The sequence below is a fragment of the Chenopodium album genome, chromosome 21 (assembly GCF_948465745.1).
Source record: "Chenopodium album chromosome 21, dcCheAlbu1.1, whole genome shotgun sequence".
Classification (NCBI taxonomy): Eukaryota; Viridiplantae; Streptophyta; class Magnoliopsida; order Caryophyllales; family Amaranthaceae; genus Chenopodium; species Chenopodium album.
In genome coordinates, this window is record NC_137854.1 from 3,100,617 (window position 1) to 3,116,346 (window position 15,730).

General features: G+C 34.9%; 1 protein-coding gene and 1 non-coding gene across 2 annotated transcripts; both read left to right on the plus strand.

Annotated features, from left to right (window-relative positions):
• Positions 1 to 1,557: 1,557 nt before the first annotated feature.
• On the plus strand, positions 1,558 to 5,501 carry LOC145601212 (haloacid dehalogenase-like hydrolase domain-containing protein At4g39970). Its single transcript, XM_081657170.1, has 11 exons — positions 1,558 to 2,088; positions 2,866 to 2,959; positions 3,146 to 3,190; positions 3,294 to 3,344; positions 3,561 to 3,635; positions 3,713 to 3,746; positions 3,897 to 3,952; positions 4,054 to 4,113; positions 4,860 to 4,919; positions 5,082 to 5,128; positions 5,216 to 5,501. Exons 1-11 carry the CDS (start codon positions 1,673 to 1,675, stop codon positions 5,262 to 5,264), a joined length of 987 nt encoding a protein of 328 aa, XP_081513296.1. The 5' UTR covers positions 1,558 to 1,672; the 3' UTR covers positions 5,265 to 5,501.
• Positions 5,502 to 11,504: 6,003 nt separating this feature from the next.
• Positions 11,505 to 11,589, plus strand: TRNAM-CAU (transfer RNA methionine (anticodon CAU)). The gene is given in 2 exon segments: positions 11,505 to 11,542; positions 11,554 to 11,589. It is a non-coding gene; the product is annotated as a tRNA-Met (tRNA).
• The last annotated feature ends 4,141 nt before the right edge of the window (positions 11,590 to 15,730 follow it).

Genomic DNA, 15,730 nt, shown 5'->3' on the forward strand with positions numbered 1-15,730 from the left:
CCATATAATAGAATGACTTATATATATGAGAAGTGTATTCATTCATTCGTAATTTAGAAGACTTGGTGAGCCCAGCAATAATATTATTGCAGGCATGAATGCTGATTCATCTGCAAAAATTAATCAGTTGAAGAAGTTATTGATATGATTGTGATACTTCAAACAATTGCATCAAAGTTCTTGTTTTTATTTGACTCTGGTAGTTGACATGCATTTATGACTTTTTTCAACATACATAAACGTTGTGATTTGTGTTCAACACTCAAGTTCTCCGAGTAGCTTTTGGTCCAATCTTTTTTGCCACACTTGAATTGGTACCTACGCACTATATTTCATCGAAATTCATGTATGTACTTTATTTTCAAAAATTAAATTCATTAGCATATATTGCTTTCATGTTAAGATATGTGACTTTTAGTTTATTTGTGAGGTTTTGTGTATGCTTGTGATAATTAGTCAACAACTCTAGACACCAAAAAAGGAGTGAACTTAATGGCTTAATGCATAATAGACTCATCTCATAAATAAGTGGTGCACATGATATAAAGTTTTTTAAGGATATATAAATTCATAATTCACATATAAATTCAATGAATGATTAGCATAATAAAGGATATATATCCTAGTATCCTACACATGAACAAAGGTCATCCAAATTTAGTTATGGCAGGTTCCTCTTAAAATACTCCGTTTTTATCTATTGTTTATGTTTTTTAAGAAGTAATTTCTCTGTCGTTACAAAAGATTTCTAATTTTTGTGGAGTATCTATAAAACTATAAATTCGGCATACATTAGAATACTGTTTTATTCTCCAAAAACTTCCATGAATGAAAGTTGTGTTCTTGTTAGGATTCTATGCATATTCCTCTAAGCACTATTATTTCTCCTTCTCGTCCCCTCCTCCTCTAGGCATTATTAAATTAAATTTTGATGGTTCCGTTTGATATGGCTTAGGTTTTGCTATTTTTAGGGATCATAAAAACAATTTATATAGTCGTTATTTTAATTTTGGTATTAACACCCCTCTTATTGTAGTGAATTAGTGGACCAGATCCCATAATATTTCTCATATTTTTCATTGAAGGAGACAATTTACTGATTACTACGGAGTAATATCTTGTTGGAATTACTAGTTAGTTTTTTTTTTTAATTCATTATGATGAGTTAAGATGTATTCTTAAGAGAAGAATCTCCTAACTTTTTGCGTACCTTTCTTTTGAAAAAGGAAAAAAAAAAACTAACTATAATTTGAATTGGATCATCTATCAAGGTGGCATAAAGGCCAATTAGTTCAAGATGAAATTGGTTCAACTAGGAATGAGGTCAACGCAAGGCTAACATGACATTTGAGGCACGCAAGTGAGTCATCATAGGCCAGGCATACACATCCTTTAAGAAAAAAGGTGTCAATTATTCTGAAACAAAGAAAGGGTGATAAAGAGAAATGAACAAAATTGAAAACAAGTCCAAAAGGACAGGTATACACTCACTCGCTACCTCAATAGTTATTACGTGCTACTCGACTACTAAAAGTTACGGAGTTTCCGCTACTGCTATTTTTGCCGGACAGGACCATAGTGAGAAAAATCCGCGGCAACAAAAAAAAATAAAAAACCCCTTATCCAATACACTCCCTCCATTTTGGGTGTGGAATTGAAAAAACGGATTAGGATGGCATTGAGCGCTTCATCTTCAATGGCGGCCCAACTTCACACACTTCCACACTCACACCACCACCGCCTTCTTCTCTCCTCTCCGCCGCTCTCCTCCGCCGCCTTCACCTCTCGCTCTAATGGCTTCCGACTCTCACTTCCACTTCGCCCTACAAACCCTAAAAACCGCAAAATTTCAACATCATCATCATCAGTTGTTAAAGCATCTGCAAATTCTATGGTTGCATTGATTTTTGATTGCGATGGCGTAATCTTAGAGTCTGAGGACTTGCATCGTCAAGCTTATAATGATGCTTTCGCTTTCTTCAATGTTCGTTGCCCTTCTTCTTCTTTGGATGGACCTCTTGATTGGGATATCGAGTTTTATGATGTTCTTCAGAATCAAATTGGTGGTGGTAAACCTAAGATGCGTTGGTATTTTCCTATTTTTATATTCTTCAATCTTTTATTTTCTGAATTGTAATCATACGAATTATATAATCTGTGCAATTGACTGATAGTTGAAAGTTTTAAACTACTCTACTGATTAATGATAGTGCGGGCGAATGTTCCCGTTGTTCGGAATTAATAGTCAGGTTGATAGCGTAAATTGAATTAGTAATGTGACAACTAAATTAAGAATTAGAGAGTAGAAGAAAGTATTGGGGTATTGTTTAGGCTTTAGAGTTGATTCCCATATTTGTTGAACTATACAACTGATTAATGATAATCTAGCTGTCTAGGTACATAATCCCTCGGTCCGGAATCGTGTTTTAATAAAGTAGTAATGCGACAACTAAATTATACATTTTGACACTTACTGTATTTATTGGCACGCTTATGAAAGATGATGGTAAGAGAAGAGCTTTAAGGTGAAAGTTTTATTTGACAGATTGGTAGCTAAGTGAATTGAAAAAGTGTGGAAGTTGATTAATATAGCTGCTAATAGCTAATATTGTTAGTGCTGTTTCTCAAAGCTGAACTACATTAAAAATTTGGTTCTTTATTTTAGTTCTCTCTTTTTAATTATTTATTCTGTTAGTTTGTATGATCATATGATTTCTATCTAAGCATGCCCCCTATCCTTTATACAGTGGTCAACCAGTATGATGAGTAAATTTTCATTTGAAGGTATATGTTGTCCTGCATGTCATGTAGGACAGTAAGTTGTTTTCATGTTGCTTCACTGATTGTTCAGAAATCAACTGCAAGGTACTTCAAGGAGCACGGGTGGCCAACTTCGACGATTTTTGAGACACCTCCAGATAATGATACTGATAGATCAAAATTGATAGATATCATTCAGGTTCCTGTATTATCTATACCAAGTGTTGCTCCTTTTTGTAGAGTGATTTTCTCAATTACTAGCTGGTACAGTAGGTCATCTATATCAATATCATGTACTCGTATTATCATGTTGACCTGTTTGGATTTTACTGATTAGGATTACTAAGACCAGGGAGCCTTGCTGATTCTGCTTATAGTTTTGTAGGATTGGAAAACGGAAAGGTACCAAGAAATTATCAAGTCTGGTTCTGTAAGTCTTTTTCTTCTTATAACTAATTATCTGTGCTATCATTTTCTCCATTTCATTGAAGACTAGATTATTGCCCTCAAATAAAACTACTATTTTCTATAAGGTGCAACCGAGACCTGGAGTTTTGAGATTGATGGATGAAGCTAAGGCTGCTGTAAGTTGAAATTTTATAATACTCTACTAATACAGCAATCTATGTACATGGGTGTACTGCATTTCTTGAATTGTGACTTAATTCATGTTACCAGTCCTTACCACTAGATGTATCTGATTCATTTATTTTTCTTACGACATAATGCCTATTTTCTTGGAATGACTATGCAATTGTGTCTTCATGGATGTGCTGGGCCATTTGGCTTCATGTTTGCAGGGTAAGAAGCTAGCTGTGTGCTCTGCTGCAACCAAAAGTTCAGTTGTACTCACTCTTGAGAGTCTAATAGGACTAGTAAGTTCATTCTCTCATTTAAAAAGAAGCTCTCAGTACCTGTCCAATCTGCTTAACTTACCTTTCTCTTTTCACAGGATCGCTTCCATGGTCTTGATTGTTTTCTTGCAGGTTTGTTGAATATATGTTACATTTTTTAATAGCGAGATCATATTACAAACTGATAATTTTGAGTTGTAGGGTTAAAAACTGGCAGTCGTGTTAAATCTCTACATTCTTAGGGTCTGATAGGGTCTGATATTTCAGTTTTCTGTATTGCAGGTGATGATGTCAAAGAAAAGAAACCTGATCCATCAATTTATCTTGCTGCTGCTAAGGTAAATCAATTTAGCACACTTGCATTCGTTGCATGCTTTGTAGCTTTTATCCTCTGCGGCTCAAGCAATAATATGATATGTTTGGGTCCTAAATGTTGCAGAAGCTAGGTGTGTCAGCGGACGACTGTTTGGTAGTGGAAGATAGTGTCATTGGTCTCAAGGTACACCACATTATTATTGAAAACAAACAAATATTAGAAACCGGGAGATTTCATATCTGTGAATTTGACACTTCCTGTTTAAAATTTGACAGTGTAGCCTCTTCTTTTTAATTTTACTAGATTTAAGAAGTCCTGATCCATAATAGCCTAGACAGGGGAGAATAAAATATGAGTAAAATTATGGTGAAATACCTGGAAGCTATTGGACGGAGCTTGGAATCACAAATATAGAAGTCATGCTCAATGCTCTTAATATGCAAAATTACAATTTAGCTATGGATGCTTACTGTTAACCAAAATTTCCTCAGCAATGCAATGAAAATCAACAGTACTTTAAATATTATGAATAGAGATCAATAGACTCTAAGAGCTATACATGGTTACTATTATTTGCATGAAAATTGAATTTTTTTGCGAACTGATCAGTCTTAATATGCTTTCCTTTAAAGGAGTTCAAAATTGCAAACTATTTGAGATCTGGATAGTAGACCAAATGATCTTAGGAAAGAGTGATACTTACATCACTCTGTTTTGATATACATCTGGCTGTTCAAATGTAATAGACAGGGATTTGTGCGTGAATGTAAAGAACTTGATATGCTGTTTCTCAACACTCAAAATTTTCTGGCTATTAGCATTTTGAAAATTTTATAGTCTATACATTAGAATGTTAGAGCTCCTGAATTTTCACTGCTGACTGTGGTACGCAAAAATTTAACTTACGATAAACCTACCTTTACTTGTAGGCTGCGACAAAGGCTGGAATGCCCTGTGTAATAACCTACACACCATCCACATCTACCCAGGTCAGTTAATTGCTTTAGTTAAAAGTAATTAATATGGAACCCTCATATATGAAAGTCTTAGATTTTCTGTACTGATGAGCTTACAGGAGAATATCAGTCTTTCTGATTAACTACAAGTACAAAATGATTTAACTTCGTATTAAATGATTACCCCCATTGCAGGATTTTACAGATGCAATTGCAACTTACCCTGACTTGAGTTCTGTAAGGTAGGGTGTGCATATGAAATCTAATTAAATCGAGTATGTAACAAGTTTCTTCGACACTGATCAATATTACGTGTCCCATACTTACAGATTGAGTGACTTGGAGGCACTGCTGCAAAATGTAGTTGCCGCTGGCTAGTTAAGTAAAGAAGGGGCTTGGAAACTGTACATAATGTGCAGGACTGCAGGGTTATCACCTTACAGAATTTGATGTTGAAATTCCAATTCATTATACACCGCAATTTCCTCATCCTTATATCAATTTTTATCACTCCTATTTGATTGTGTAAGATGTAAAAAACAGTGATGTAATTATTGTTTTAATCCAAATGTTGCTCATTTTACTGGTATGCTGCTGCTACCAGCTTTTTTCTTATACTGTATTATTTTACCTTTTAATTTTCGACTCTTTTCGATGATTCCCTTAGATCTGCAGGTACCATATATGCTGGGTAGTATTACTGTCATGTGAGATTTTATTTCATTTTTTCTCTGGAGAGAGAGAGGTGGCAGCAGTATAACTTATGCCGTAGTCCGTAGTCCATGGGCACATGAGACGCCTTACATTTATGATATGAAAGGTTGACCATCATCAAATGCAGGGTATATTACTATCAAGGCAAAAGATTTCTAATTTCTAAACCACATTTGTTGTCTTTCCTTGTGCATGAAAGGAATGTACAAGTGTTCATCGCTCTATGGCGACTCCTAACTTCAATTGAGGGTACCTTCTTAACTTGTTGCATTTATAAAAAAAATAAAAATAAAAAGATAGTATTACAGTATAGAAGTAGTGGATGTTACTCTTTCCACATAAATACTTAATTCAATTGAGGGTACCTTCTTAATCAGTGTCTCTCTTGCTATTGTTGTTGAACCAGTACTCGACTATATGCTCTTCAGGTTTCTTCGTGACTCATAAACATATGCCTGCATGTGTATAAAAAATGGTTTTAATTTTAGACAAAAGGTTAGTTGTTGCATTATTATTATGCTAAATGTTTTGACAAATGTTGAGTTAAGCGAATTTCAAGTTAATTAGAACACTATGAAATCATGCATGTATATGCATGGACCTTTTGAAAGTAAAGCTACATGTTATGAATTTTGTAGTAATAATGTTAAAGTAAAGAGTCCTTAGCTTGCGCATTTTCAGTGGAAAATTAAAAATATCATGACTCATGTGAGCCATAGCAATGTGAATAAAATTCCATAGGTGGTTGCAAAGTTTGTTTTTATTTTACCACCTCCGATTTATATTATTTGCAACGATTAGACATTTTTTACTCACTGTACACTTTATGTCCAATTGTTGTAAATAATATGAAATGGAGATAGTAATATGTTTTATAATTAATTTTGTTTAATATTATGGGCGGTTATGAGTTTATGACTTATGAGTATGTGCAAGGCGAGTGACAGAATAGGGCGTTTGAATGAAAGAGCTCCAAAATTTGATATTTTGTTATATATATATATATATATATATATATATATATTCGCATTTTCCACTTATGTAACAAGAAAACTTGATCAATAATGTTGTAAAGTAAATTTTGTTAATAAAAGAGGTGTATCTATTAATTAAGAGCCTAAATTTATAAAATTTGTTACATCGAATTATTGTTATAGTTAACATTTACAGTCACACCCCTATTTAATATAAGGGCGTGTTCCGATTTACTGAACCGAGCTGAACTAAAATGAATTAGGCTGAACTGCACTGAATTGAGCTGAAATGATTTGTCTATGAGAGAAGAACATTATGAACTGAACTGAACTGAAATTAAGCTGAAGAGTGACTAATAAATACAAATTTTTCTTTGCCTACTTTTGTAGAAAAATCTCGTCAAAAAACAAAATTATATGCTCAAATGTAAAGCTAAGGGTTCGTTTGGCATCGTTGTGGTTTTCTGTTTTTTGGTTTTTTGTTTTTTAAAAGTATATTATATATGTCACATAATGAATTAAAAATTATTTAGACTTATTAAAATCATGATAATTTTGAAAACTGACAACAGAAAAGTGGAAACACCTTTTTCTTGTTTTCTGTTTTTGGTTTTTAGTTTTCAAAAAAACAGGATACTGAAAACCGATAATGATGCCAAACAAGCCCTAAGTAACCTAATATTGTTTTCCTTGATTGAGCTCAAGGCCATGCCTAAAGTAATTAATCAAATCAGGTAGCGAACGATGCATGCATGCATGGGAGAATTTATTCCCAAGGAAGGGTTGACTTGAGCTTCATTACTTGGATAAAATGCATGCAATCAATCAGATTTTATTAAAACCAACACATTGAACATAATTAAGTACGTATAATGTTGAGAACTTAAGACTTGGTTCCCTTCATTATTAATGCATAAAGACTACTGTATGTGAAAGATCGATCGACTAGCTTGAATTGCATGCATAATAATTTTCACTCACTATAAATAGCTCACTCCTCTACACTCTTGTATCTCAATTCCAAACCCTTAGCCTTTTCCTAGCTAGCTTCTTCCTTCTTCTTATTAGATTTTCTTAGCCATTTGAATTGCCAATTACAATGGCTTTAAAAACTTCCTCTTTGTTCATATGCTTCCTTCTTGTATCCACCAAGGTATCGTTTTCTATAATGATTAATACACAAACACTTTATTTATCCTCTCGTGATGATGACTTTCTAATGTTTATTTATCTTACCTTTAAAAAATATACACTTTTACCTCTAGCTCATGATACGTAATAAAAATATATTTCGTATTAAAAACTTTTTTGGTACATTCATCTTTCTATATATGTAGTTTAATTTAGACGTATACAGTTTATTATATACCCTGTATCCTAAGATGTATTATACGCTAGTGCTTACATCAGATATATACAATGAATAAAAAAAAAAATAGGGGTAATCTAATTGTGCATGCATGTTTGGTTATAGTATATTGCGAAACACATTTTTTACTTAAGTGGCACATATATATTGTCACTAAATTCCAAGAGTAAGATTGTTGACTTAAAATGAAGTGCATAAGTACTTTTTTGTTGCATCACATATTGTATTGGTAATTTCTTATCTCATGTATCCTCATGCATATAAACATAATTGAGGTGTCCTATTTCTTAGCCTTTCTCATGCATATAAACATAATTGAGGTGTCCTATTTCTTAGCTTTCAAGGATAAGTTCATATATATTTTTTCTTAACTTTACAATTTTCTACTTGCAGGTGTACGCTAATTGTCCTCCACCAGAAGGTAGCACCACTTTCCCGGTCTACACCCCACAAATATCTCCAATCACACCGCCAATTCTTGCCACTCCACCAATTGCCACTCTTCCACCAACCGCAACTCCACCAGTGTCCACTTGTACACCACCAATAGCTCTAACCACTCCCCCAACTCCCGCAACTCCACCAATTGCCACACTCCCACCTTCCGTAACTCCACCAGTTTCCACTTGTACCCCACCAATACCTCCAAGCATTCCCCCAACAACTGCCACTCCTCCATTATACAATCCTCCCACGACTCCTCTAACTCCAGCCACTCCCCCAGTCAATACTCCACCCACAACTCCCCCAACCTCAGGCACTGCTCCATCCACCGCAACTCCCCCGATTTTCACTCCAATTACTCCTCCTACAACTCCCCCAATGTCCAATCCTCCTTGCTCGACTCCAACTACTCCCCCAACGACCACAACTCCCCCAATGTCCACCCCTCCCTCCTCGACTCCATCCATTCCTCCAACCACCGCAACTCCCCCAGCCTACACTCCTCCAGTAACTCCAATCACCCCTCCAATCATTGCCACTCCCCCAGTCTACACTTCACCTACAACTCCCCCAGTTTCATCCACCGCTACTCCCTCGATTTTCACTCCAATTGCTCCTCCTACAACTCCCCCAATGTCCAATCCTCCCTGCTCAACTCCAATCACTCCCCCAATGTCCACCCCACCTTCCTCGACTCCAACCATTCCTCCAACCACTGCAACTCCCCCAACCACAACTACTCCCCCAATGTCCACCCCTCCGTCCACGACTCATCCTATTCCGCCAACCACCGCCACTCCTCCATCCACTATAACTCCCCCAATGTCCACCCCTCCCTCTTCGACTCCATCTGTTCCTCCAACCATTGCAACTCCCCCAACGACCACCCCTCCTTCCTCGACTCCATCTATCTCGCCAACCACCGCAACTCCTCCGACCACTACCAATCCCCCAATGTCCACCCCTCCTTGCTCAACTCCAGTCACTCCTCCAACTACCACCACTCCTCCAACTCCAACCACTCCCCCAACCTCCACAACTCCTCCAACTTTCGCTACTCCCCCAACAACCACATCATCTCCACCACAAATTCCTGTCACTCCCCCCACTACTGCTACTCCCCCAACTTACACTCCACCACAATCTCCTTTTCCTCCTCCTTCAACCTGCCCACCCACCTCGGAAATTCCTTCCGTACCTTACAATCACGGTATGTTACCACTACAAAAAAATTATCTTTTCATAGCGATTTTTCTGTAGAAATTATACATCTGCTACAATATGCAACTTATATTCGTAAAATGGTATTGAAAATTGTATCATTTACGATCACCATAGTAAACCCATATATAGTTGATACAAAAACAAAATTATATTCACCATTTTTTACAATTACCATATCAAATCTAAAAATTGATACAAAAAGCCTTTTCTTTATTGTAATAATCTTCATTTTGATATTTTGTTTGGAACAATGAACTTAATATAGGACATTGTTTAGTGCTAAAACATCTAATATTAGAACTTGATTGAGTTTGCATGTTTGAGTCTTTTATAGACTTACTTAAACTTACGTTCCTACTTTCATATATGCAGTTTATATTGAAGTTGGATTCAACATTTTTAGTGATTATAATCGCTACAATAATCATCACAATTGGATGTAGCTAATTTTTTATATCGTTTATTAAGAGCAACCCAAGCAAATACAAAACACTACCTAATGCTTTGGTAACAGTGGATTTTGTATAAAATTGTCATTTGTTGGGAGGAAATTATGACATTTTGTAGTGATGCAATCAATACTAAAGTTTTATATCTTTGGCAGAGCTTGATTTAATAAATTAATCACCGTGTTTGTCTTTAAAAATATATTTTTTAAAAAATGAAATATTCTTATAGTGTTATATAAAAACTCTTTAATCGAATTTGATTATATGTGATCTCTACCTCATATTGAAATATACTTATATATAGTTGTTAGGAAGAACTTAATTTGACTTCTAATTAATGTTTCAAAAGTGATATGTTATGACTATATAACTTAATTGTTAGTGTTTCAATTGGACTAATTTAACATAAGGTAATATGGTTATGTGACTCATGTATGTATAATGTGTGGAACATGTTAGGGTTTTGCCCGACGGAGTGCATGAAGAGGTGTGAAGCTTCCCCTGCGTACGTCGGAAGGACAAGGATGTGTGTGAGGATATGCAGTCAATGTTGTATAGCCAACTCTAAATGTGTTCCCAGTGCTACTGTCACTTGCCCCTCCTGGAACGACATTGTCTACCACGGTGTTACCGTCAAGTGCCCTTAAATTCAACATGATTTCATCCATTACCACTTGTTTCATCTATCATAAAACTACAAGTCCAAATTAAAATTACTCGTATGATGCACTCCGTACTATGTTAGCAACATATTTAAGCTCTTGAACTTCATTTTAGGTACTTCCATTTGTAATCCTTAGTACGTCAATGTATTCTCGAATCTCGATCATATCAATTAGGGTGGTAATATGCACTAATTAATTGGAGAATAGTTCAATTAGTTATCCTATAGCTAGACATAGTGTTGTTACTCCCTAGTTAATTAAATTAGTCTGTTGTACTAGCCCTTGCATTAAATTAAACAATAATGGAATGAAGTGAAGTAGTCTTTCCTTAAATACGTTTATGGTATATATGGTCCAATTCTACCTGATGATTATTGTAAACCTAACATAATTTAACCTAACTATAGTTTTTAATATTATTGATATTTAATTACTTAATTATGAAATATGTATATAGAATTGTACGTCATTGGTTGGGAGGATTTTTTTGTAGCGAATACAATCCATACTAAAAGTTATAAAATTCACAATTTAAAAACTATTCAATAAAATTTGATTATATATCGATATCGCTATCTCATATTGAAATTTACTTATACATAGTATTTAGTTATTATGCGGAGAATGTAATTTGAGTTGTAACACAATAGTCATATTGAAAAACTCTCCCTATTGTGTTGCATAATATTGTAACAACAACACAATACTTTAGTACATGGTTCGTATTATTTTGATTGGAGATCAAAGTGTACAGATAACCCAATTAAAAAACAACAATTGGGGTGGTGGCGCAGTTGGCTAGCGCGTAGGTCTCATAGCTTCTGAGTAATCCTGAGGTCGAGAGTTCGAGCCTCTCTCACCCCAATCTTTTTACAGTAAAATTCATTTTGCTTTTCAACATAAATTCTGAACAGATAGCTTTGGAATTGCAAAAATACCTGAGTATACTCCGGTAATATTGCAATTGCATTTCTTTATTGCAAAGCCATGTGAGAGTTGCAGCATGAGAAATGGTAACCTAGATCTACCTCACATTTATATTAGCAGTTCAAAGGTGTATATTGATGAAATTGGAGTTGATTCTTAAATATTGTGGACTTTTATTATTGTACTTAATTTACTTCTATAGCTAATAATATCAAGAGTATGTAACTATAATAGCTAGCATCACTTATCGGATTTTAGATGACAACTAATCATTGATCCGACATTTACAAGCTATTCAAAAGTTAAAATGATAACATAGCAATCAAATCGCATAAAATAACAACAGAAAAAGTGATACATATATACACCCTTTCTTGTTTTTTTTTTTTTTTTTTTTTCACATAAGCTTAATCAACCATTACAAACTAAGAGGGTTCAACAAAGAACTACAATGAGCTTAACTAGCTCTTACAACAACACAAAAACAAACATAAGCTCTTGAAACTTTCTTTCTTGCTTGATCAATGTGGCTTGGATTACTTTTTCTTCTAGAAGTACAAAACTATTATCTTAGGAATTAATAGATTAATGTATGTATAGTTCATAATTCAAAAAAAAAAAAAAAAAAAAAAAAAAAAAAAAAAAAAAAAAAGTGGACAAGTTGATGATATTCTTATAAGAGTTATAACTATATAGTCATGGTCACTATACCGTGTAAAATGGACTATAACCAGCTCATCTTAGAGATGTGCGACAAACCGATGAAAACAAATTATCTTTATTAACATACTTGTAATTTTTTAAAAACTTTAGCTTATATTTCAAGAAATGAAGCTGATTAAGTTATACCCTTTGTTCCTTTTGGTTGGTTAATTACACTTTGATATTCTTTTCTCTCACAAAAAGATTACAAACATAACCAACAAATAGAAATGAAATTAAAACTTGAAACCTTAGACAGAAGAGTCTTTTTCATTATTGTAGCCATGAAATACTCGACCCAAGCAATTCACAAATAAGAACGGAAGGAATAATTTCTAAATATGCTTAAGGTAAGCTATCAACAAGTTAGTTGTAGCATAACCTAGTTTGTAGCCACGTGGATATGAGCCTTTTATTCGGTGCAAATGATCGCATCGCATGAAATCCAAGAAAACTGAATTTAATGATTGTCTTTAATGCCGCACGCACCCTTAACATGATCCTGTTATGACGGATGAAAGTGGGTTTAATTACAACTATTAACACAAAATACTCAATACAAGTTAACTAGCTAGATTTAAATTAAAGTATGCATTGAGATTTAACAATAATCACCATTTTTGACTATTTCCGTCACTTACGTGAATGGATTCAACTTTCCTTTAGTTTGAATACTTGTTGGAGTGTCACCCGTACCCTCTCACATGCAACTATTCGGATCTGATATATCACTATATATTAGTATTTACAATGTAGTTGAAATATAAATTCATTTACTACATTACAAAAAATCAAATAGTGTGCAAGAATAATGTAAAATAATAACATTACGATTAGGAAAAATGGATGAAGTATAGGAACAAAAGATTTATATTGATTGATTTTTCGTAAGAAACCGTACCTTAATACCAAATCATCAAAACAAGAAAATTTAAAATTTACCTATATAGCTAGAGTGTAAGAATAGTTGAATTAGTTTTGATATTTAGAGCACGTACATATAATACATAACTAATATTTTTTTTTTTTGGTATTATATCCAATTCACCCTTTGGGCTAATCCGGATTCGGGGATCAGTTCTGAGTGGTTAGGTTCCAGTCCCCTCTGAATAGTTATATGACATAACTAACATTCACACTTCAATCATTTGTATCTCTTAAATTTTAGAAAATTTTAATTGATTCAATGACATAACTAATACAAAGTATATGTCAGCGCTTTCTAGCTAGTTGAGGTTAAATTGTTAATTAAATTATATAGGTCTACATGCCTACTTTGTTTCGAGTTTTGTATCAAGGGCCATGGCTCGTTATCAAGTTATTATCATGTGATTTGATTGTGTATATACTTCAAGATGTTCGCCTAGATTTGCACAAAAATAACAATATTTAAGCACTATGCCACAACATTTTATTTGTAATTATTAGACATCATATTACTTATATTCAACAACTCAATTTTGCTTAAGGGGGGCCGGGCCCTTACCCGCACTAACCAAGATCCTCTCTTGCTAGGGATGAAGATGTATCCTAAAGTAATTAATTAATCAAATTGGTAGTAATTAAAATCAGGTTGCGAGCGAGCGATGCATGATAGATGCATCATGCATGGGAGAAATTTCTCCCTTAATATTGTGGAAGCCAAGGAAGGGTTGACTTGAGCTTCATTACTTAATGAATGAAACTTACGACTTGGTTCCCTTAATTAATCTTTTAAGTAAAATTAGAAAGAAAAATTCCCTTCATTAATGCACAACTGTACGTGAAAGATCGGTTTATTCGATGTTCACTCTCTATAAATAGCTCACTCATTTACATTCTTACATATCTCAATTCCAAATCCTTAGCCTTTACCAAGCTTCTTCATTATTCCTTCTAATTAGTTTTTCTTAGCCATTTGAGTTGCCAATTACAATGGCTTTGAAAACTTCCTTTTTGTTCGCTTGTTTCCTTCTAGTATCTACCCAGGTACTGTATAAATGCGTAATTATATTTCTTATAATGCATAAATAAAATACACTACAAACTTTTTTTTTTGATATGATCATCTTTCTATATATTAATCTACGCATAGCTTTTATACACCATATACCACTTAAAATGTATAATATAATGATGCATATATCATATTTATGCAATGAAAGTGATCAATAATAGAGGCAAACCAATTATGCATGTTGGGTTTTATAGTAGTGCAAAACACATATTTGTACTTAAGTACTACTTATACAGTCATTGACTTTAAAGAACAATATTGTACTATGTTCATTTAAAATGATGGGCATAACAATTTTTGTTACATACGTAAATTTCTCTTCTCATGCATATGCATATATATATATATATATATATATATATATATATATATATATATATATATATATAAATTAAATGAGTTAACCTAGCTTAGTTTCTTTGCTACCTTGAATTGATGTATATTTTTTTCTCAAATCTATAAACTTTTGCATGCAGGTGTACGCTAATTGTCCACCACCTGAGGTTCACACTTCTCCCCCAGTTTACACTCCACCAATGGCTCCTACCACTCCCCCAACTCCTGCCACTCCACCAACCGCCACTCTTCCAACTCCCGCAACTCCACCAGTCTCCACCCCACCAATGGCTCCAACCACTCCCCCAACTTACACTCCAACCACTCCTCCTACAACTCCCCCAACCCCAGCCACCCCCCCAACAACCGCCACTCCCCCAACCTACACTCCAACCACTCCTCCCACAACTCCCCCAACCTCTGCCACTCCTCCCACAACTCCTTCAACCCCCGCCACCCCCCCAACTACAGCCACACCCCCAACCACTGCCACCCCCCCAACCTACACTCCAACTACTCCTACAGCTCCAGCCACTCCCCCAACAACCGCAACTCCCCCGACCACTTCCACTCCCCCTGCCACTCCCCCAACCACCGCTACCCCACCAACCTACACTCCAGCTACTCCCCCTACCACTGCAACTCCCCCAACTACTGCCACTCCCCCAACCACCACCTCTCCCCCACCACAAACTCCATCCTCTCCTCCAACTACCTCTACTCCCCCATCTTACACTCCTACCCCGGCAACTCCTTACAAGCATGGTATGTAACGCTACAAACTCTTTAAATTGATGAGTTTTATTATATATGTCATATTGAAACATTTTTTGTTAATTTAGAGAACATATTTGACTTCTAACTAATGTTTCAAAAGAAGTATTCAAGGAGAGTAAAGAAAAAAAATTGAACAAATTGTTTGTAATTTTAACTCTATTATTTAACTTGCATTTCTATAACTATATAACTTTATTGTTTGTAATATGTTAGGGTTCTGCCCAACGGAGTGCTTTAAGAGGTGTCAAGCTTCCCCTGCTTACATCG